General features: G+C 33.7%; 1 protein-coding gene across 8 annotated transcripts in view; it reads left to right on the top strand.

The window, feature by feature from the left end:
* Positions 1-25,248, top strand: part of LOC126764854 (insulin receptor substrate 1) — a 256,071-nt gene that overhangs the window by 151,757 nt on the left and 79,066 nt on the right. Inside the window, exons 9-10 of one of the 8 annotated variants that reach the window (XR_007668109.1) lie at positions 3,636-4,190; positions 4,249-4,570. The exons of 6 other annotated variants lie outside the window; for them this stretch is intronic. Coding sequence is in view for 1 of the 2 variants with exons in the window: in XM_050482475.1 (XP_050338432.1) it covers positions 8,549-8,552 (4 nt within the window). In the remaining variant the exon portion in view is untranslated. Of the gene's footprint in view, positions 1-3,635; positions 4,191-4,248; positions 4,571-8,548; positions 8,572-25,248 lie in introns of those variants that run through there. One more of the 8 variants, XM_050482475.1, reaches the window with a different exon arrangement.

Raw genomic sequence — 25,248 nt, 5'->3', positions numbered from 1 at the left:
TGACAGAAACTACAAATTTATTATCATCCGAAGGAACATTCTTTCCGCCAAGTCGTTTCATACGTCAGACCGAGTTTGCTGGAGACGACGCCGAATCGACTGTTCGTGTACACTCTCAGCTACGGCTGCTATAGTTTCGTTGCGCATTGCGTGCTGGACGTGGTTATTCGGTCGAATATTATCAAATAATGAATGCTGGATCTCAAGATGGGTAAAGACGTTACGAATAGTAAGCTCAGTAGGCGCGCGAAACACAGAACGTGAGTTTGCGTAATAAATTGGAACGATTTGTAAACGTTGTTCAGGCGTAAGTCTTTCCATAATGAAATGCCAAACCATACTGAACAAAAACAACATGACAGCTTGACAAGACTCACGCGTGATCTCTGTACTTGGATGACCCGTTATATGTATAACCTAAGGTGAAATTTACAAAAAAAAAACTATTATACTGCTTTCCTGCCATAAAATTTACATGTGAAAACAGCAACGAAGTCATCGATTTGAGTTGAGTATGCAGATACCTCATTAAAGTGGTATAACTTCCATCTTGGTTTTGTAACGACCGTTAGGGTGGTAAGGTTCAAATAAGTTGTCAGATGTGTAACGTTAGCTGAGTATTCAAAGAGGTGGTTATGGGCATGTTCCTTAACTGGGAACACACAGTTGTTCGATTGGAGACATCAAGAGCCATCCCTATTACCTTGTAAGCCAACGTTTCTTTCTCTTTCTCCCATATGGTGCCGGTTAGCGATTTGATGATTTTCTTGCTCCTCTGTAATCGCAGTCGTAGGAGGAGTGAAAGAGCACAGTCTGTTTACTGTTAGTTAATATGGTCGCTGTGGGTTTAGTGGGAGGAAAGTTTTAGGGTCCTTGCAACGAAAAAGCGAGAAAGGTCGGACAGATAGCCGTTTATTTTTATAATATATAATTATAACTTCTATTTTCAATGCTGCTAACTCTTGTTTTGCATATTATAGTTAATTTTTACAATTAATTTTTTTTGTTTCCTGTATTTTTAAAACATAGGACTTCAAATAAGGTATACAAGTTTTTAGAAAGCAAAAATTAATAGTTACAGCAACGTTTTTTAACGCGAAAAAAGAATTTCTCCACCACTCCTACGCAAGCATGAGAAGACATGTTAGTTTAAGGTTGCTGCCCGTGTCTTTGAGCATCTGGTATAGTTTGTTCGTTGGAGAGTAAGAGTATCTGAGCACAAAGCTAATTTCGATCAGCGCTGATTGATCTTAGGTACCGCAGAGTGGATGCGAGATTCAGCCCTGAGTTCTGCGCATACTTTGCTATTATATTGGTACATATTTGCTTTCTAATTTGTTAATTTTTTTAGTGCTTCTTCTTCTTTATTGGCGTAGACAGCGCTAACGCTGTTATAGCCGAGTTTACAACAGAGCGCCAGTCGTTGTTTCTTTTCGCTATTTGGCGCCAGTTGGAGATTCCAAGTGTAGCCAGGTCCTTCTCCACTTGGTCTTTCCAACGAAGGAGGTCTTTCTCTTTCTGTGCTTTGCCAGTGAAGAGAGAAGTCATCGATTTTTGAGATAAAGAAGCTCAGCTCAGAAGAAGTTCATCCATACGAGAAACCAGTTTTGAAGCACCGACACGCGTGAGTTAATATCGGTTTACGATATGAGAATAAAATATTAAACAAGTTAGTAAGAATATCTTTAAAGAACATGCTCTTGAAATATAATGAATATAATTTACTACGTTAAAGTGCATGTTCTTAAATGATATTCTTTATACTAACTTGTTTATATAAATCTTAGTGCAACTTATAATATTGAGATGCCGGTTGTTTACTAGTACATAACTATTTGGGTTGCTATTGTGTGTTGTAGTGATAGTGCATTTCTATTGTTATGATAAGATTTTTTTGAAGTATTTTCTTTAATGTTGTTTACGGAAACAAAAGGTGTTTTTTTTATTTGTTTAGGATATTTTGGTGATATAATGTGAGAGTGCATGTCAAAACAAATTCTATTGTTTTGATGTTGTTTAGAAGTAAGCGCTTATCGTGGTGTACGTGATCTAGAATGAGCCTACAGTGTATCACAGAAATAAGTATGCACTATATATTGGCGTAAAAAAAGTCAAATTATTTGCAAAATAAAAAGTATATATTTTGTGTTTTTTCCAAAAACAACTACTCATAATATTGCCTTCACGAATATGACAAATTGATATCATTGACATATTCCGTTATTAAAAACCGTTAGATTTTCTCTGTAAAAAGCGAAAATCATGTCACATAAATAAGTATGCAATTTACCATTTCAGTTTTGTTTCGATTGATACACAGTGTTTATACGTTTTGAAGCAATAAGTATTGTTTTTTTTATAAAATAATAATTTTCCGAAGTTTTCTTTAAATTTCATCGTTAATTGCAATTAAATTTTGATCATGGAGCCGCCCGTCAAGGAACTATCACGAAATTTGAAAGGTGCTATTATAAAACTATATAAAGAAAACAAAAGTCAGAGGCAAATTGGAAAACTAATAAATAAAAGTAATTCTAATATTGAAAAAATAGTAGAAAAATACAAAAAAGAGGTCAATACAAAAAATAAGGAAAGATCTGGACGACAAGAAACATTTGATTCCAAGGATCGGTGCATTATCACACACAAGATACAGGCTAATCTGAAGAAAAGTGCTCCAAAAGTGCGTACTGAAATTAAAAATGAGACCAGTAAAACCTGTCATCCCCAAACTAATCGTCAAGTGCTGTATGATACAGGTTCCCATGGTCGTAATGTCCGTAAAAACCATTCATAAGCAACATTAACAGACAAAAAAGATTACACTTTGTGAAAGCACGAAAGTAAACATAGAGAATATTTCTGGAATTCTTTTATTTTCTCAGATGAAAGTAAATATACATTTTTGGATCAGATGGACATGAAAAAGTATGGAGAAAAGTAAATACAGAGCTTGATTCACGGAATATGGCTGCCTTGGTAAAACATGTTGGTAGGTCGCTCATGGTTTGGGGGTGTATGACACCAACTGGTGTAAGGAATCTTGTATTCATTGAGCATAAAATAAACAAATATTATTACCTTAATATATTAATATCGAATTTAAACGATAGCGGCCAAATTGGGACTTGAAGGATCATTTGTCTTCCAACAGGGCAATGATCCAAAACACTCCGCTCACATTGTTAAGGAATTGCTACTTTACAAGACATCCAAACAATTAAAAACACCAGCCCAATCTCTCTTCTCTTGATGTGAAACCTATCGATCATTTGGGTCATTTTATAGAGAGAAATATCAGAAGATATCAAATAACCCGCTTTAATCAAAGAGTGAGGCAAGATTCCAACTTCAGTGACCCAAAAACTGGTAAAGTCCATGCCATCCGGATTGAATGCAATAAAAAATCCAAAAGCTATCCAATAAAATATTAACAGCCCATCAAAGCTCAAAAATAAAACCGTTGGAACTTCTTCTTTGGAATGTATTACTATTGCATACATACTTTAGTGATGTAATTTTTAGCTATTTAAGCCTTTTTTTCTTATTATTTGTTTTTCAATTGAAAATTTTTAAAACAACGGTTGTGCTTTTGATACTTTTTTTGCTTGACAACATATACTTAATTTTTTTAGCTCGCGGCAACACTTGTCACTAATGATTAGAGCGTGAATGAGAATAGGACAAATGAATTATGTGCGTACGTGCGTACTAAAGCCAATTTTTGCATTATCAAAACACATAAGCCTATGTTTGCAGCAAATAGACTGTGATTTGAGCAGCTGCGTTGCTTATGCAAATAATTTGTATGCTGAAATTAGTGAAATGCGTAAGGATTCTGAACAATCGTTTAAACTAATTTTTGAATCAGTTAAAACAATAGCCGCAGAATTTGATTTAGAAATCAAAATTCCGCGTTTGGCGAAACGGCAAATTAATCGCGACAATTATGAAGGCGAACCGGAAGAATATTACCGCAGATCAATTTATATACCGTTTTTAGATAATTTTTTGGACCAAATCAATGAACAATTTTTAAAACATCGAGAGCTGCTTTCCAAAATTGAAAACATTTTGCCAAATAAATGCATAAATCTTGACGTTATTGAGATGCAGGAGACTGTTCGTGTTTTAGAAAAGCAATGGTCCGCTGATGTAGAAGATCGCGCTGAATTTAGAATGTGGAAAAGGTTAAAAATCTTTTCTTTAGATTATATTTTCTAACTAAAATTTGGAATATATTTTCAGGAACTGCTTAAATCAAACAAAGAGATCCAAAACTTTTTTAGACGCGTTGAATTGCGATGCAAAAATTTTCAAAAGAGTGCATCGTTTTTTAAAGATTGGAGCAACAATCCCTATATCTGTCGCTTCAAGTGAACGCTGAAAATAAAAGAAGATTAGACTTCAATTTGTGAATAAAATAATGAAACCTTGTCTTTTTACCTAAATTATTATTATTGTTTTTTAAGAATGAGCTTGAAATACACACTATATATTATATTTGCTACTGGTCCGCAGAAACTACTCGTACTACTATGGGCACAACTAGTATATGTAATTTTGAATTATATATTTTATATGAAAAAAATGTACTATAGAACAAATTATTGAATAAAAATAATTGTTGATCAATAAATATGGATGTACATATAGTACATAGTGTTCAAATATAAATACTTACACATGTATTGTCTCGGCAAATTCTATCAAGGGCATGTTCAAAGATATTTAAACATATTGTCGAGGGAAAGAAATTATTATTTAATTAGGCAACTATATATAAAAAAGATATTTGAACACATATATTTATGCATGAATAAGCGACATTCTTATGTGATGTTATTTGTCTAAACTAGATTCTTATTTTTACGATTTTTCGCGTCCAGATACAAGAGCTCTTCAATCCGTTATTGGATTAATATTCATTCCTAATTGTACAACAAATTGCGCTCGATTTGTGTGGAGTATATTCAAGCCTTTTTATCTTTCTCTATATCCGCCTTCATTCGCAAACCGTGGCAAAAAAATTTTTTTGCTAATTGGTACAAATATCCAACAAAGAATTTGTCTCAAATTTTGTATTTCTAACGAGGAATGGTATAAAGCCTGCAAAGACGACCGAGAGATCATTGAAAACATGTCTTTTTCTGGGCGACCATTGACCTCTTCAACTGATGAAAATAATAAAAAAGTGAAGGCAAGTGTTAGGGAGATGACAAGAGAGTTCGACATCTCTCGCAAGTTCGTTCGAATGTTTTTGGTGGATATTTTGGGTATGAAGCGTGTTCTTGCTCTACTCGTCCCGATAAAACTGTTTTTTTTTTAGAAAGTAAAGTTTTAATTCCTATCCTACATTCATGAAAAACAATAAAACTGCTGATGAGACGTGGGTTCATGAATTTGACATGCAAACAAGTCAACAGTCATCAGAATGCAGGGAAGAAAAGAGCCGAAACCAAAACAAATGTTTCGAGGAAAAATCGTTGCAATAAGTGTATTACATACTTTTGGTGGGCTTTACTTTAAAGGCGGCAAAATAAATATTGAAGAGTAATAAAATATTTTGCGTTTTATTTACAAATTCCGGATACTTTTTTGTAAAAGTAAAATGTACTTGTTCTTTTGTTTATTGTGGTTGAATATTCGAAATACTTTTACAACATGTTGCACATGTTTTATATTTTATTTTCTTAATGTAAATATATTCAAGGACACACACAGAAAATTTCATATCGTTCCGGTATTATTTTTGAAATTACACGCAAATTTGAAAATGCATTCCAGAGTGCTTGGAAGTACAAAGCCGAAGCGACAGCGCCTACGCTATCCCTTTTCTGCACCTGCTTATTGTTAATGCTCCCTTCTAATGTATTGAGATGCGTAAAGCAACAGTGTGTTGTGTTTATTATACCCGAAATTTAAATTTTTATTTTCTATCCCAAACTGGAAAATATTTAAGAGTAGTAGTCAGTGTAAGCAGCTAAGCTAAGCAGTAAACTTGAGAGTTCGTTCATATTTTTTTTTCGTGAAAATAAAGTCTTCCAGAGAAATGAGAAAACCTCTTAATATACGTAAGTCGAGAACAAAAATGTATTTAATCCAAAAAACGGATGAAAGTAGTTTCAGTGCCTCAGCGAAACATTTAAAGAACAAAAGGAAATCTCAGTTCCACGTAATCCGTCTGTTAAGTATCGCATTTTAAATTTTATAACAGTGTTTGCAGCAATTTCTGAATATGTGAAATGTAAGACCTGTGACGGAAATGTTAAGTTTCTGGTTCTGAACGAAGACCTGGTTTCAAAATTGTTTTCTTGTACGATAAGTCTAGTCCTTTTATACATCAAGATGATGAACATTCGACAAAATTAACTACAAGTATATCTTGTATATATGGCACATGGAAAAAGCGAGGGTTTACTTCCTTGTACGATGCGACATCATTGATCGGATACTATTCTGGTAAAATCATAGATATTATTGTAAAAAGTGCCTACTACAGACTGTGTGAAACTATGAGCCATTACCAGAAGATGTTGATGAGGCTATACGTCCGATTTTTACAGATCTCAGCAGTGAGAATTTATTATAAAAAACAACACAACGAGAGATCAACCGATTTAGAAATTGTCTTCCAAAATTGGACTGGGCGGTTCAAAGGCCGTGGAAATTGCTGGGTACATAGCTGCCGGCATATTAAAGCAATAGGAATTACATTTCGGCACAATGGGCATTCAGAAGAAAAAAAAAAGATGAGCAGCGAGTGAACATTTCCGATCTCAGAGCGCGTGATAGCACCCGAGATGGCCCGCAGTCAACATCAGCTCGATTTTATGAGGAGCTGCCGAATCGGCGGAGGGTGTAAATATATTTTTTAATAACTATTCGAAGATTATTTTTACTAAAACTAAGTCTTAAAAGACAGTTAAAAGATACCATAAAATATATACAAATTTTTGGATCAATAAATTTAAAAGTTTTCTCAGAAAAAAATCTGGAAAACTCGCTTTTCTCGGCCTTCTAACCGTATATAACACCTTAACGTTTGCTTATAACATCCTTACATTTAAATTACACGACTTGAATATAATGGTTAAGTTTGAATATTCCGCTAGCCATAATATACCTTTAGCTTTGATGTTGCAAAAAAACTTATCATTTGGTACATTCTCTTGACGATAGCAGCCAAAATCTCTTGAATCGAACTCAGAGCTTGGTTTTGATCGCTTGTGAAAACGGTTTTATTTTTGTTTTTCTATTGCTTCGCTTAATATGCGCAATATCTTAATGATACAACGATTATAGCAGTCATACAACTTTTCAATACCATTTTTTATAATAAATTTACCTTAGTTCTCAATTTCTTCGATTACCCCTTCATTAGTGCTAGATTTCATTAGAACGAGCATTCTTTTGAAGTGTGAGAACACGAAATAGTCGCTGGTGGTGAGATCTGGAGAATATGGATAAAGAAGCAATTCGAAGCTCAATTCGTGAAACTTTGTCATCGTATTCATTGATTTGTGACACCGTGCGTTATCTTGATGAAACAGCTGTTTCTTATATTTCAAATGAGACTGTTTATCGCGATTTCGTCTTTCCAACAGTCTAGTAACGCAATGTAGTAATTGCTGTTAATGGTTCGAAAATAGTCGAAGAACATTATTCCATGCGCATCTGAATATTCAATACACTTTGTTTTTAGTTTTAAGGGATCTCCTCAGTGTGACCCTCCGAAAAATCACTGATCGTGATTTTTTTTAATGTGGAAATTAACTAATCGTACGATTTTCTTTTTTTTTATAAATACATTCATGACGAGTACAAAATGACTTTTTATGTTTATTTATTGGGTGTAAATAAATGGTCGAAATGACACGTAAAAAAGGTACGGTTTTCACGATTGCGGCCGCGATTTTGGTTTAAAACAAAAATTTCAATTTCAAAATTATTAATCTGTAGGAAAGTAGCTTTCGCGCTATGGTTTTTTTTTTTTTTTTTAATTTGACAAAACGCCGGCGATTTGAACAAAATGCGACATTCGCCCATTTTTTTAGAAAGATTCAAAAAAATATAAAAGCTTCCCTGGCACGATAGAGAATGGAAACCGTTTTGAAAAGCACCATTCTGAGAAAAACGCCTTTAACGATTGGAGTCGCTATGTTCCCCACTCTGTTCCCTTTCTACAAGAAATGCTGTAGCGACCGTAATAATTTGAATTTCGATTTCATAATGTGAGAGAATGTTTATTATAGTGTATACTATCCGATAATACAACAAAAAAAAATTAGTTTTTCGAAAATTTCACACTGAGACGATCCCTTAAGGCTAATCCATTTAAAACAAAAAATCAAACTAGCAATGGTAAATTTTCGTAGGATTATTAAAGTTACCGACCCTTATGCACATAAACAGCCTAAGTGTCGTTGTGTAAACAGTTTTGTATTAGTGTTGCTACACTACGCATATAATTATATAAAAACAATAAGCAATCATAAATTTAAATTGTTTATGCTTTAATTTAATTTGCACTCATCGACACTTTCAGCTAGCAAGCTGAGCTGTGGTTTTGATATTGCTGGAGGTGGAGCTGCCGCCGTTGCTGTTGACACAACTCCACCCTCCCTTGTTTGAAAATTCTCCCGATTTTTTATTCTAACTTTAGAGTTTTCTTTGTGTATATGGACAACAACAATCTTTGTAATAATTACTGTTAATGATATGATTATAAAAGTTACAATTATTGATGTTAAATGAATATTTTTGTGGGCTGTCAGATCTTCAAAACTTTTTATATTATCTTTTTCGTTTAAAACTATTTCATTTAAGGATAAAGTTAACTTAGTGCTATTATAAATAAATATGCACAATTTAATAAAGCGTTTTTTAATGGTTAAATCATAATTAGAGAAAATTACAATGTTTATTTCAATTCTACAGTTGCTTAAAATTTGTGTTGCAAGTATGTTAACTACTGTATTGAGAGTGATAAAATTCTGATTGCTTTCACTTTCTTGAGATTCAATTGATTTTGCGTTCATATTGTAAATGTTATTACTTTTTCCGACGTTTCTAATAGTTAATATATTGTCTGATTTACTATTTATTCGACTCATGAAATCGGCGACTTTATTTTTTCTACCTTTGATGTAATGAATATGTACAGTGTCGGACAAAACTCATTGCATTAACTCGAATCTCACTCATATTCCGTCAAAACTTTTTACAGAATATTATGAGGTATACTTCATTGATAAATGAATTTAAATACGTAATTTGTTCCGTGTCCTCGGAATTCCTGAACTTTTGCCCTTTCTTTAATGCTTCTGACAATGGTAATCGGATTTACGAACTGCAGCAGGTGGAGCTTGATTTGTTGCCGACGACGCTGATGTCTCCATTGCATCCGCTGAGGTGGATGGTTGTTTCTGATAGATTGTTTTTTCTCTGCTACATTATTAAAATTTCTATTTGCGTTGCATAGGTTTATGTTGCGGTTTTCAAATTAGAACTGTTTAATAAAAGTTTAAAAATATTTCAGTGTTTTTCAACGGTGTTGTGGTAAATTTCAGTTACAATTGTCCCACTAAAATTCGTATAGTTTTTGTGTTAATTAATTTTTTTTTATTTTTTTGCAATTGAAACATTTATTTATTTAGCATTTTTTCCTTTCAAGCACTTTTCTTAAGAGAAGCAACTCCTCGACAACGCCAATTATAATTCTTCAAAGTATTTGAAATAATTTTAAACAAAAATACACTACTTTATTTCTTCAAATTGGTCTTAGGACTAATCTACTAAAAGTCATATCAGCAGCGGTAAATGCTCAAAGAATGATTAAAGTAAGCGTCCCTATGCAATTTTTCAATACTCGGGAAATAATTATTTTAACATTAATGCAATTGCTACACTAAGCATAAACGACATTTTTTGGCGTCCACTGCCCGCATCGTACGGTGCTCATTTCGCCTAGTGTAAACTTTGCAAACCACTTCTCAACGAATGATTTTGAAGATAACAGACATAAACATCATCTAAAACTGATAAACAGATTATAATTTTTTAATCCATCCTTATTCAAATGGTTCCAAATAGTTTTTGTGTTATGCTCAGCTCCTGATCTTACAGGACGGTCGAAGCCCATTCAACAGATTTACTGATCTACACCATTTACTTTTCTTTGCTATAAAATTAATTAATTAACAAGGACTGGGTAGCCAAAACGTGTTTGAACGTCGTGGTTTAAGTCACGCCAAGGCGGTCCCATCCATATAGGCAAGTTAGCCAAGTGCATAGGGCGCAAGAATTTTAAGGTGACTTTTCTGGCTACTTTTCTGTACATATTTTAATTGTTTTTAACTTTATTTAACCAAAATATAAAATAATTTAAAAAAATGTTTTGAAATATATAATTTTATATATGAATTGTTTTCACTTTTAACATAAAACGATAAAGGCTTTGCCCGTCCCAAAGTTTCAAGTTACCACCTCACCAATTTTCAGCCAAATCGGTTCAGGCGTTCTTTAGTTATAAATATACACACAAATATGTATCTATGTATATTGCAAAACCGACCGCGATTTTACAAAAACTAAAGGAATGCCTGTGCAAATTTACTATACACGTCTTTCCTTCTGTGGTTCAGACAATGTGCAGACACAGAACGAAAAAGCGTTTAATTTGTATATGCATATTATATGTACTTTGTACACGGAAATTGTAAATAAAACGCCATTATTTAATTATTCATCAGTTTTTATTTTGTCGTCTTCAAAATAATCACCACCAGATAAAATATAGTTATGCCAAAGTTTCCGCCAGTCATCGCAACACTTTTTATAAGCACTTTTTAGGATGACCTTCAGTTCCTTCACCAAATTTTGTTTTATCTCTTCGATCAAATGGAACGAAAAAAATTCATAAGGAGCCAAATCTGGTGAATACGGTGGTTGATCGATGGTATGGTAAATTAATTTTTTACGAAAGGAAATTAAAGAGGTCATTCCGTGCCAAGTTAGGACTATGCGGAGTGCTCAAAAATGCAGGTATTTCAGTCGCGAGAGCTAGCCTTGTCGTGGTGAAGAAAGAAGCGATTCCAAACAAACAGGTAACTATTTGCTTGGAAGTATATCATTAGATTCAGCTTATCTTGAAACACCCATACAATCGACTGTTGTTTACTTTCAGGCTTACGCGTAAATCAACGGTTCGACATTTTTTGACATTTTTTTCGACCAATCGATACGAGCTTTTTTTGAGTAAATGGCAAATTGTGTGGGATTCAACGTGAACAATTTTTTTACAGTCAAATATTCATGCAGTATTGAATACATGCTAGTCTCACTAATGTCCATAGTTGTCTCAGTTAGGTCACATGACAACCGGAACAACAACTGATTTTGTACGAACTTCCCGAAATTCGTTTTAGAGGGGAGGTCGTAGCCTCAATTAATTTCACCATACCAATTGATTATAAAACTACATTACTGGACGATTTAAATTATATTTGTTCAAACGAATTAATAGATATTGTTCCAAATTTATTTATGTCAATACTTAACCGCAAAACAGTTGTGTCTGATTTTTCCAAATTAAAGGAACGATAATATTTAAATAATTTATTTTTTTACTTTTCTCCTGATTAGAATATTTTTTTTTTTAATAATTACAACTCTTATTACGATTTAACCCCAATGCATTTTGGTTTAAGTGTTCTCAAAGAAAATATTAAGAAAAATATTAATAGGAACGGAAGATAGGTAAAAAAATATTTTATTTATAATTTAAAACTATTTAATCTGTTATTTTGAAAAAAATACAAGGAAAAGTGAAAAATTTGTCAAACATTTTGAAACGTTTGTCTCCTCTTCAGTCATCAATATTTTATCCACTACGCAAAAAAACTCCCAATATATAAAACCTATCCCAAAACTAACATTTTTCTCATCGTAACATAAATCAAAACTAATGTCCATTTTAATCATTATTCACCTTTTCCTGAGCAATAACTTAAATTTTTTGCCTGTTTAATTATCTGTCAAATCTTCACTTTTAGGCTGGTAATTTTCCCTTTTTAGGTTGGTAATCTCTTTTTTTTATGTTGGCAACAATGAAAATTCGACTGGAAATAGTTGAAGTTCGTAGTACCAAAAAAAGTTGATCTGAAATTTGCTTCAACTTCAATAGAAGTAAGAGGAGTTGAAAATTGAGAGTTTATTTTTTTTAATAAAGTGACCTTTTTAATGTTTAAAATTTATAAATATTGTCAACTGTCTAGAGCCATGCGCACTCATATTGTTTTTTGGGTTGCCGTGGTTGAGTTGCAGTTCATTCGAAATTTTTCATAATTAACTGGCCGGAAGTGTCCATTTATTTCGTTATTTTCATGAATTGTTTCGCATTGTGCTGATTTATCGTTTAAAATTTTTGTAGTACAATTATCAGAGCGTTCTGATTTACAAGTAAAACTACTGAAATAATTCATTACATTTTTCTATCTTAGGATCTAAAACTATTTTACCATGCTTATGTACAAAAGGGTATACATTATATAGTATACATTTAGTTTCGAGTATTGGATATTTGTTAATTGTAATTATAGCTTGTTCTAAGTAACAAATATGGATGTCAGAATATTCCAATATATTAAGGGGAAGATCCAACTCCTCATGGTTTATTAATTCATGCACATCATTTAAATTAATTGTGCCAGAGTAAAAATTGTTATTTTTCGCAAAATTAATAGTGTTTGTAATTGTTTGCAATTCATTATAAATTTCTGCTATAATTAAATTCTCATTTATTGCTTTAGGATCGAGTGTTTCAAGTATTCTCTCAAACTGCGAATTAATGTTTTTTTGTTTATTATTATTTTCTATTAGCATATTAATTGACGTTTTGATTTCTATAAGATCGTCATGATCTGGTGTACCAGTTATAAATTTTAGCGCAGAACCAAGAAAGTTAATTGATCTTTTAGGCCTGTAAATATTTGGAATGAGTTGATTTTTTAAAGTTTCAATTTTATTTACTAATATTTTTGTTTCAGGCTGGTTTTCTAAATTATATGAGATTTGTTTCGCGTATTTTTTCACGTTTTTATTTCGTCTGTGCGTCTTCAAAAATATGACGTCACCTTGTCTATAATTCAGCTTCTGTCGATTACGATTCTGATAACGTAAGACTCGTTCCTGATTTTCTTGTAGACGTTCGTGGATGTCAGGATACCCCTTTTGATTGAAGAACACGTCCTCGGGTTTCTCGTTGGTTACCGAATGGATCGTTTTATTGTATTGCCGAACGACTTCAAATATCTGTTCTTCAGGTGCTGAATTGTGCTGGTCTGCCAAAACTTTCGCGAGTTCAATTATTGTGCTGTGCGTACGCTCTACTTGTCCGTTTGTAGTAGAATGAAACGCTGGCGTTTTGGTGTGCGCTATTTGTAACCTTTTGTAAATTTGTTGTGCACATAGGCTTGTAAATGATAATTCGTTATCAGTCATTAGAGCCTTATCACACGAAGCAACTTTTGTTGCGGCAACTCTTGGTTTATAGGCGAGGGGGCGACGAGGAGAGGAGAATCGCGCCGAGTTTCCCGTGTTCAGCAACTCGCTTTGTGTTCTTATTCGTAGCAGTTCGCTGCGACGTTTTTCGGCATTCGTGTTCTTTCTTTCGTAGTACATAGTTGCATTTGCGTATATTTTTTTGAAATTAATATTTTGAATATATTTAAAAAATTTAATTTCATCTTTTGGTAAGTAATTTGCAAATATGTATACAAATATACATAATATAATATAAATATTTTAAAAAATGGAGTATGACGAAAAAATCGAATTAATTAACGATATTGTGAAATGTATGGATGAAGCCATACAAATTGATTCAGACGATAGTAAGAAGGGTGATATATCTTTGTTTTAATAAATAAAATGTATTTCTTAATTGACAGAGCTGATTAATATATGTATGTGATAGAGTGGCCCAAATACCTATAAGGAAAAAGAAGCGACAATGGGTTAAAGTAAAGAGTAGACAATGGGTTAAAGTAAAGTGAAAGAGAATGAGAAAAAAACTCGAGCAGAGTTGCGCAACACAAGTTGCTCGTGTGAAGGTAATGGGCAACAGCAAAAGAGAATCGCCCGAGAATCAGCAACAAAAGTTGCTTCATGTAATCGTACACTTAGAAACTTTGCGTTTGGGTATATTTGTGAAAGTATCTCGTCGACATACTTGTATATATCTTTTCTTGAAGGTATTTGTCTGAAGCGGCAAAATTTTGAGTATTTGTCAGTTGAGCTAATGTATATGTTATCGCTCATATAGAATAAATCTAAGTGTATGTATTCTCCTACTTTGTTTGGTGTTGGTGCTGCACCAATCGGTTGTTTGTTTGATCGGCGTTCGTATTTGTTTGTGAGACAGATTTCACAGTCTTGTACTTCTTTTTTACAAGCGTCTCGTATGTTTGGCCAGTAATATTTTAACGAAATTTCCTGTGCGTTATTTTTGTAATTTCTGTGTGCACGTCTATGTGTGTAATTTATGATTTGTTTTTGTTTTTCGATTTCAGAGGGAAATGCACTGATAATGTCATTTTCAACGAAAAATAATATTTGTTAATCTATTTTTAGAGCGTTTACAACTTGTGGTTTGATTACATTTTTTAATCTGTCCAATAGCTCAGTTTTAGTGTTAAAAAAAATTGTATGTCTACTGTTAGAAAAGATATTTTGGGATGATACTTGGGTGGGGTTTGCGTCTGATTGTTTTATAATAATTTGATTTTTAAAGCAATTTAATGCTTGCTTTACACGTTTAATTTTTTCTATAGGAGGGCTTTGTGCTGAATGTTGGGAATTATTAGAATTAGATGTGTTATTAATTTGTTGGCGCGAAAGTGCATCAGCAACAACGTTCTGCTGACCAGGTTTGTAAGTGATTTTAGCGCCGTATTCTTCGATGAAATTTTTCCATCTTTTTAATTTTGTATTTGGGTTTTTTTCCGATATGGCAAAAATTAAAGATTGATGATCGGTGTATATAGTTAAATCTGCTATGTCATACAAGTAATTTCGAAGCTTTTGTAAGGCCCACACAATTGCGAGTAACTCTTTTTCGTTTGTACAGTAATTCTGTTCGGTTTGGCTAAGTGTTCGTGAAATAAATGATATGGGTTTTTTATTTTGCGATAATACAGCTCCTATCGCGTAATTACTAACGTCTGTGGTTAATTCGAAAGGTTTGTTAAAATTTGGTTGGAAGAGTTCAACCTGAGCTTGCAATTCTTCTTTTATTCGACTTAATGCTGCTATTGCAGGTTCATCTAATGCAATTTTAATTTTTGCGCTTTGAGTCTTTGATATGCCACCGTTTCCTCCTCTGAGAAACGTAGTAAGTGGTTTGACAATGGCAGCAAAATTTTTTATGAATTTCTCTATAATAACTTGCAAGACCTAAAAAGGATCTGAGTTCTTTTAGTGAAGTAGGCGTGGGAAAATCTTTTATGGTTTGTATTTTTACTGGATCAACAGTATTTTTATTACATTTAATTATGTGTTCCAAATACTCTACGGAATCTTTAAAGAAGTGTGATTTCTCATTGGAAATCTTCATGTTAGCTTGATGAAGTGCATTTACAATTATACGTATGTGCTCGATATGCTCTTCAGGAGAAGAAGAGTAAATGAAAACGTCGTCTATATAGACATAGGTAAATTTTCCAATATATGGTCTTAAGATGTCATCTATACACCTTTGAAAAATTGACGGAGAATTTTTCAGTCCAAAAAGCATACAAAGAAATTCATATTTGGCTTCATTTATGCTGAAAGCTGTTTTTTCTCTGTCAGATTCTTTAATAAGAATTTGATGAAATCCAGATTCTAAATCTAAAGTTGTAAATAGTTTTGTTTTACCAAGATTCTGTAATGTCATGCCTACATCAGGTATGGGATATCTATCTGTAATAGTTTGAGCATTTAGCTTTTGAAAGTCTACAACCATTCTGCGTTTAGGTTTCCCTTTTTCATCAGTACCTTTTTTAGCAACTGTCCAAATGGGTTAATTGTATGGACTTTTACTAGGTTGGATTATTTCATTTTCTAAAAGTTTATTTACTTCTTTGTTAATAAAATCATTATCAGACATAGGGTACGGATATTGTTTTGTCCAAATAGGATCGTCAGATTTCGTCCTAATTGTGGCTTGTACTGTAGTAGTAAATGGTAATATTGAGTTAGTACCTTCAATTTGTTGCATTATATTTTCAATTTCAGATCTATATTCTTCATTGTTTACTGTAGAATTTAATTTTTGCAAAGTATCACTTTCTTTCTTGGCCCTATATTTATAACTGAGCTTGCACTCGAAAAGATTAATCTCTGCTTTTAGTGTTCTAAGTCCCTGTTCACCTAGAAGCATATCAAATTCTTCTAATGCATGAGTTTCAAAAAATGTAGGCAAATTATCTAACACTGATACTATTTTTTTTATTTTGTTATTGAGAAACCATGAAGAGTTTTCACTTTAATAGGTTAAGTTGGAATAGACTCACCAAGATTACATTTAGTGCTTATATAATTGTTTGTTGCTCCGGTGTCGATAAGAATATTTACTTCTTTGCCTGTATCCCTGCAGTGGCGTTGCAGACACGGCAATTCATTCACTCGCCTAAAAAAACAGGGCCTGTCTTGAAATCATCGTCGCTTTGTTGTGGGGCAAGAGAGTCTAGTTCTTCTTCATATGTTTGGTTTACACGTTGCATCTTCTGTGGTGCGACGTAGTTACGTGATGAAGGATTTTGGTGCCTCTTCTGTGGGTCTCCTCGAAATGGGTTGCTTGGAGATAATCCTTGCATTTGGCGGTCATAGTTGTTTTGTATAGGTGCGGCGTCGAAGTTGGTGGGTCTTCTGTATTGGCGTGAGGAATCTACGTCCATTGGTTGGCACTGCTGCGGTGGTGCACTTTTACACAAAGTATTGCACTTGCACGTTTGGCTTGTATCTTCGCAGGTCATTGTGGTAACTTCTGTTTGGTTGATGCTGCATGTTGTTGTATTGTCTCTGGTTGTTTTACTGTCTCTGGTTGTTGTACTGCATAGCATCAAATTTTCAATTCACGTTGTCATGGCTTATAGTGCAAGCGATAGCGTAGGCGGCTTTTAAGTCCTTTGGATTGTGGCTGTAGAGGGTGCCGCTGGTATACTTGCTATTCAAGCCAAGTATGAATGTTCTGATTGCTTCTTGAGTCGCGTATTGTTGCATTTTTGGAGATTCATCGGAGCTGTCCATCTCGATTTTGGTTAGGGCAAGATTCAATGCCTTGCTGACTTCACAATGAAATTCTGCCAGCGTAAATTTCCCTGGTATTATTTTTTTCATCTCATCCAGTAACACGTATAAAGGCCTCTGGTCTGCATAAGTGTAGTCCAGTCGATTTATTATTGAGTAAAAATTGAACTTTGTGTTGTGATTAATTAATATGTCGGCTGCCTCTCCTTGAATTTTTGAATGCAGTATCGAGAGTGAAGTGTAATATGTTGGGGTTGCGACATATTCTTTTATGTTCTGATTTCTGTTGCCCGTAAAATCTGGTAACGACTTGAAGACATCTAGGTTGATCTGCGATTCGTAGGCGATATTTGGCTTGCAATCATCGAGCTGTTCGATAGTCCTTATATTCGATTGCAGACCATGTTCTAGGGTAGCCACCCTTTCTCGGTTTTCTGTTAGAGTTGCAGTTAAGGTTGCAATTTGAGCCTTGAGGCTTGCTATTTCCTGCGCAGACATCTTTGGATTGGCGTTGAATAAAGAACGATTCAAATTAAAAAGTTTCTGTCTCTTTTTATGAGATTCCAGCTTGATGATCTTTCGTCTAAGACTTGTCCGTGCTGCTTCCAATTTTTCAGGAACTTTTGAGATCCGCTTTCTCAGGACGTTGTTTTTATGTTATTTTTTGTGTTTGCCGCTATCCACTGTTTCAGGATCTGCCGTCTGTCCGCTTTTTCAGAACCTTGTGTGTGGAAGTCCTACTTCCCGTGGAATTTGCTTTTAAATTTTATTTTATCCGTTACCGCAGGATAAACATGGCTTTAAGACCGGTTGAGCTTCCAATTAACAAACTGTCGTCTGTAGTGAGTAAAAGAAATTATGTTTATTTGGGCAGTACACTTATTTTTTTGTTGCCTTTTTTATTAATATTTTCTTACTGCCTATTTTTCGTAATCTTACTTCTTTTTGTACTAACTAGTAAGTTTACTTATTACTAGTTGATATTTTGTTAGATACAGATTATATTATTTGTTTAGGTTTGTTTACAGATATATTGTTTGTTTAGATACATTTGGTTTGTTGTATTGATAGTGCATTTACAATGTTTGCTTACTTGCTAATGAGATAGTTTGGTGCAGCTTACATTTTCGCACATGCATTTTGTTTGTTACAATTATGATGCTAGGCGAGACTATTGTTATTGTTTGTTTAGGTTACCAGTTGATAATTTATGTATTCGGTACAAAAATGTGATAAGTAACACATGTTCCTTAACTCGCGCTTTCAGCGCCAACTAGCGATAATACCGCAAGATTTTTTTGACAACCTATTTAGTCGATTTTTAGAATGTCAAGAATCGATTCTTAATCGACTTCGACTACTGAAGATCGATTCCGAAAAATCGATTATTTTTCGAGAAAACTCGAAAAAAAAAACAAATAAAACAAAAGCGGAAACTATTAAGAAAAATAATTGAAATATTATTAATGTGTCAAAAAATATACATATATACATATCGGGTGATTTTTTAAGAGCTTGATAACTTTTTTTTAAAAAAAAACGCATAAAATTTGCAAAATCTCATCGGTTCTTTATTTGAAACGTTAGATTGGTTCATGACATTTACTTTTTGAAGATAATTTCATTTAAATGTTGACCGCGGCTGCGTCTTAGGTGGTCCATTCGGAAAGTCCAATTTTGGGCAACTTTTTCGAGCATTTCGGCCGGAATAGCCCGAATTTCTTCGGAAATGTTGTCTTCCAAAGCTGGAATAGTTGCTGGCTTATTTCTGTAGACTTTAGACTTGACGTAGCCCCACAAAAAATAGTCTAAAGGCGTTAAATCGCATGATCTTGGTGGCCAACTTACGGGTCCATTTCTTGAGATGAATTGTTCTCCGAAGTTTTCCCTCAAAATGGCCATAGAATCGCGAGCTGTGTGGCATGTAGCGCCATCTTGTTGAAACCACATGTCAACCAAGTTCAGTTCTTCCATTTTTGGCAACAAAAAGTTTGTTAGCATCGAACGATAGCGATCGCCATTCACCGTAACGTTGCGTCCAACAGCATCTTTGAAAAAAGACGGTCCAATGATTCCACCAGCGTACAAACCACACCAAACAGTGCATTTTTCGGGATGCATGGGCAGTTCTTGAACGGCTTCTGGTTGCTCTTCACCCCAAATGCGGCAATTTTGCTTATTTACGTAGCCATTCAACCAGAAATGAGCCTCATCGCTGAACAAAATTTGTCGATAAAAAAGCGCGAAACACATTTCGAACCGAACACTGATTTTGGTAATAAAATTCAATGATTTGCAAGCGTTGCTCGTTAGTAAGTCTATTCATGATGAAATGTCAAAGCATACTGAGCATCTTTCTCTTTGACACCATGTCTGAAATCCCACGTGATCTGTCAAATACTAATGCATGAAAATCCTAACCTCAAAAAAATCACCCGATATATTAAAAAAAAAAATAAATAAATAAAACAAATGAAATAAAACGAAAAAAATATTAAGAAAAAGAAATAAAATGATCTGGTGAAAATTAAACAATTTAATAATTATTAAAAAAAAGAAAAAAAAAACATTTCTAAAACATAAAAATATATACAGTTACGGACAGTCGAATATAACCATCAAAATAAAACAAAACACAGTAATACTGGTTATAGTGAAAATATTGAAAACAGTAGAAAAATTAAAGTGTAAAAGTTTTCTAAATAAAAGGAGAATACTTTTACGCAATTAGTCCAGAAAGAAGTACTCCGCGGACTACATCTCCAAACCACAACTAAAACGACTTATCTACACATACTACAACAATGGAAAATCTAAACCAAACTATCGCCGAGCTGGAGAGGGTTATCGCAAGGCAAGAAGAATTGCTACAAACCCAACAACAAGAAATACAGCAACAACGTGCTCAACATCTACTACAACTACAAATGAGCCAACAATCACAGTTCTACAGATTTGACATGTCACCAAGGGACATCATGGACCAATTCCGGCGAATGAAGCCACTAGACCACCATCACAATCCAAAAGCATTTATTAAAGCGGTCGAAACCAACATTTCTCTTTGCGGCACAGACCAGGAACTCATTCATGTATCAATATTATAGCAAACGAAAAAATACTGGGCACCGCTGGAAAAAGAACGAGAGAGCTGGAGGACAACTCATCGTGGGAAACTCTCAGAGCCAAAATTCTACAAGAATCTCGTCCAAAAAAGACATATGCAGAGGTATTCAATTTTTGTAGGACGGTCAAAGTAAGTAACGTTAATGAATTATTTATAATTTTTAAAAAATGTAAAGCAGACATAAACGAAATATTCATATTTGATCCTTTAAAACCGGGCATTTACAAACCCGAAAATGTAGATAGGGACCTTGTTGATATACTGTTAGAGAAAATCGATGGGCCTATAAGGGTACATATAACCGAAACGGAAACACTAAATGATAAAATCGTAAAATATTCAAAGTTAAAATTGCTGCAGGACAAAAGAGCGATAGATTATAGACATCGAAAGTATATCGATAAAAACAAAGCAAATTATGAAGGTTTCAAAAAAAATTATAGATCTTACGAACATAATAAAATTTCAGACAATAGGCAAACCAAACCAACAAACGACAATAGACAACAAAGCGGGAACAATAACAATTACATACGTAATACAACTTTTAATCGTAACAATTACAACAATCGGAATAATTACGATTACGGGTACAGCAATTCTACAAATACAATACAACCAAATTTACCGAGACAAACTAAAAGCTCTCATGTGAGCGTCGATTACAAGCCAAGTACAAGTCGTTTGTCCAATAATTAAAATTTGATGGAAATTGGCAATGGTGAAGAAAAAAAAGTAAATTTTTTAACACCGCCTCAAACTCTCAACTCCCCATAATAACAGTAACAATAGGAAATCACAGAATTAAATGCTTAATAGATACAGGTTCAAGAACTAGCATCATAAAACCAAACGCCATATTCGAAAAGTTTCAGAAGGAAAAACTTTCCAAACCGTTATGCTATGGAACTATCAACGGAATTAACGAAATAAAATATAAAATTGTAACCCCTTTTCCGAGAGAATTTAACGTCTTAGGTACTTTATCATGGAAAGTAATAGATTTTAACAGCAATAAATACGAAGCTATTATAGGACAAAATTTTCTTATTCCTTTTAAAGTCAAAATTGATGTAGAAAACACATTTATTGATATATTAGGAAACATAATTCATTTTGATCAACGAATTCCATATGAAAAAACGGAAATTTGCGCACTCGAATTCAGTGATATGAAAAACTTAAACTTGAACCATTTAAATATCGAAGAAAGCCAATCGACAAAAGATCTATTACAAGAATTTAACGAATTATTTTTCAAAGAAGGAGTTAAACTTTCTTTTACGCATGAAATCAAACATCAAATTATTACAACAAACGATAGACCGATTTATTCGAAAACTTATAGGCATCCACAAGTTAATGAATTAGAAATACAAAAACAAATAAAAGAAATGTTAGAACATAACATAATTAGAGAAAGCAACTCCGCTTACAACATCCCTTTGTGGATAGTCCCCAAAAAAGCGGACGCAGACGGAAATAAAAAATGGCGTATCGTCGTCGATTACAGGAGATTAAATGAAATTACTATCAGCGATAAATTCCCGGTACCTAATATCGATGGTATCATGGATAAACTAGGAAGAGCACAATATTTTTCCTCTATCGATCTCGCGAAGGGATTTCATCAAATACTGGTAGATGAAAACGATAGAAAGAAAACAGCGTTTTCTACTCCGTTAGGACATTACGAATTCTTAAGAATGCCATTCGGTCTTAAAAATGCTCCATCGACATTCCAACGTCTTATGAACTCAGTACTTCGAGATTTTATAAACAAGATATGCGTTGTATACTTAGCCGACATTTTGATTTTTAGTACTTCTTTGTCAGAACATATAAATAATATGCGGAAAATTTTTACAAAACTAAAACAAGCAAAATTGAAAATACGTTTAGAAAAATGCAGTTTTTTAAAGAAAGAAACAGACTTTTTAGGTCATACATAACTCCTGAAGGAATAAAACCAAATCCAAATAAAGTTGAATTTATCCAAAAATTTATTTATTTATTTATAATAATTCATATAACAAAAAAAGAGTTTTATTATATAAATACATAAACGCAGCACTGGCTACGAGGCCTTCAGCCGCCTTGTAATTATAACTAGGTGAAAAATTCTATTTGCTAAGGGTTAGTAAAGATGTAAGTTGCTTAAACATGTTTCAACAAATTGTTGGTTTTAAAGAATCTATATACAATCATAACGTTTTTTTCTGAAGGTTCACTTAGTAGTTTTATGAGATCAATGTTGCCAGAGTTGTGGGCTGTTGAGTGAAGCATCGGACAGAGTGTGAGTAAGTGTTTGATAGAAGCGGTGTCATCGCAAAGGGGGCAAATGGATGGGCTTTTACCCGATAGTAGGTGGGCGTGTGTTATGATAGTGTGTCCAATCCTTAATCGAGTATATGTCTTCATTGCGCTAGTTGGAACTGTTGACGAGTAGATTATTCGATTTCTGGCTGGGTTTATGACCGCGTAGTGATGTTTAAATGTTTTCCATTCGCTTGCGTTTTTTGATGCCTTTTGTGCCTAATAAGGTTCGAAATGTCTTGCTTGGTTGAGACGTAGTATGTTAAAGCAGGAGTTCTGGCTACATTTTTCGCAGCGAGGTCTGCAAAGTGGTTGCCTGTGACCGCGTCCCTGATAACTTCTATTATGGGATTGCGATTGGAAGAAGACGTTATTGCAGACATACACGATTTGCTGTCGGTACAGATGAGGAACTTTCCTTTCGTCTTTTTTGCGTGATTAACTGCATGAAGAATAGCAGCTCCTTCAGCGGAAAATACAGAGCTCGTTGAGGGGAGCAGGCAATTGCAAATAATTTCTCCTGTGGCAGTGACAACTGCTAACGAAGTGGAATCGATGGACTTGGAGCCATCCGTAAACAATAACTTCCAGCCATTATTTGTGTAATTAGATTCCAGTTCAGCAAAGGTTTGTTGAAAGACTTCGTTTGGTGTGTTTTGCTTGGACAAAAACATAAGCTTATTCTGTAGTATTTTATCATTGATCAGACAGGGAGGATGTCGAGTGGTGAATTTGCGTGTTGCGTTACGTAAAATAGTATTTTCTGCAGCGAAACTTAAGCATCTCGAAATAGCCGATTGTATTCTTGGAATTTTTCTTTTTTTCGTGGCATGCGTGATAGTTGTATTTAGTAATGGGTTGGTGTTCTCAGTCGTTTTCGCAAGAATTTGAAGCGAAGAATCTATAATTTTATTTTGAATAGTTGGTAAACCAGATTCAGCCATTATCGTTTTTATTGGCGAGGTTGGAAAGGCCCGGAGACTTCGCCGTATTGCACAATGGTAAGGTGCATTTAAAAGGTTGATACTGCTTTTGGAGCAATTGCCATAGATGGGGAGCCCATAATCTATTTTTTAAGTTAGCAAAGCTCTGACAACATTGACTAGTGTGTTCGGATGAATAAATGAATGCTTAGACGAGAGATATTTAACAATATTTAATCGTGACATTAACGAGTTTCTGACATATTTACAGTGAGCATTAAAATTATAATTAGAGTCAAAAATTAATCCTAGTATTTTCAGCTGTGTTTTACATTCGATGTTAGTTTGGTTGTGGGTTAGTGAAATACCGTTGCAATTTTGCTTCCTACATACATGAAGGATGTGTGTTTTGTCTAAGGAAAGTGAAGCACCAGACTCCAGTGACCAAGTCTCAATTCTGGCGAGTATATTAGTAAATAAGGATTGAGCTAAATTAACGTCAGAGACTTTTGTGTAGATTAGGACATCGTCAGCATAGATCTGGTGCTCAACTCCTTTGTATTTGAAGGAAAAAAATATAATTCTTTGGGAGCAGAGACTCCTGAAGTGCCTGCCGAAGACTTTTCCGGCAATATTTTATTAACAAAAAAAAAAATTTTGGACAAAAAGGTCCTAAAACGCCAGCTGAAGATTCATACCAGCAGAGTAAAAAGAAGAATTATACAAAATATTGTAGAACGAAAATGTTCTACAACGCCAGCCGAAGTTCATACCGGCAAAATAAAACAAAAAAATAATGGAAAAATATATAAAATAAATATAAATATATATATTTAAATCAAAATATAAAAATTCAAAATTTATATTACTTTGAACAAAAAAGTCTTAAGGCACCAGCCGAAGAAAGTACCGGCAATACTAAAAATAAAAAAATACTTTAAAATTGTGGAACAAAAAGTTCAACAACGCCAGCCGAAGATTTTACCGGTAAAATAAAACAAAAAAGAATGGCGAAAAGCCAAATAGAATATAAAAATACAAAATTTAAAATACTTGGGACTAGAAAATCCTAAGACGCCAGTCGAAGATAATACCGACAATAAAATAAAAGAATACACTCCAAAAAAGGAGGTACTAATATTTTAAAAAAATAATTTCAATAATTGGGGTACTCACAAGCCATCGTAAGGCATCGTAAAATCGTAAAATTATAAATTTTTACACTTGCTTAAAAAAATTGTTGTTAGATTTCATACAAAAATGAGTTTACACATTTACAATTCTCAATGTTATGTTTTCGAATCGTTATAACTTATAACTTTATGCGACGTGAAAAAACCCTAAATGTAAAAGAAAAAATTGCTGAAATGTATTCAGGCAATAATACAATAAAAGATGACCATTTTAAAACGGATATAGCCCTAAGCATAGGAAATAGAATAAGATTAGTTGAGGAGGAGTTAGTAAATGTTTAATACGCTCTACAATGGGCAAAAGAAAATGTAATAAATTCAATACTACTAAATAAAATCGAAATAATGTGGCAGCATTATAAATATGTAAATTATATATTGTGGTAACATCATAAAT

Source organism: Bactrocera neohumeralis, unplaced genomic scaffold (genome assembly GCF_024586455.1).
Source record: "Bactrocera neohumeralis isolate Rockhampton unplaced genomic scaffold, APGP_CSIRO_Bneo_wtdbg2-racon-allhic-juicebox.fasta_v2 cluster10, whole genome shotgun sequence".
NCBI classification, from domain to species: domain Eukaryota; kingdom Metazoa; phylum Arthropoda; class Insecta; order Diptera; family Tephritidae; genus Bactrocera; species Bactrocera neohumeralis.
The sequence above is the reverse complement of the archived record's forward strand: the minus strand, read 5'-3'. Positions and strand labels throughout refer to the sequence as shown.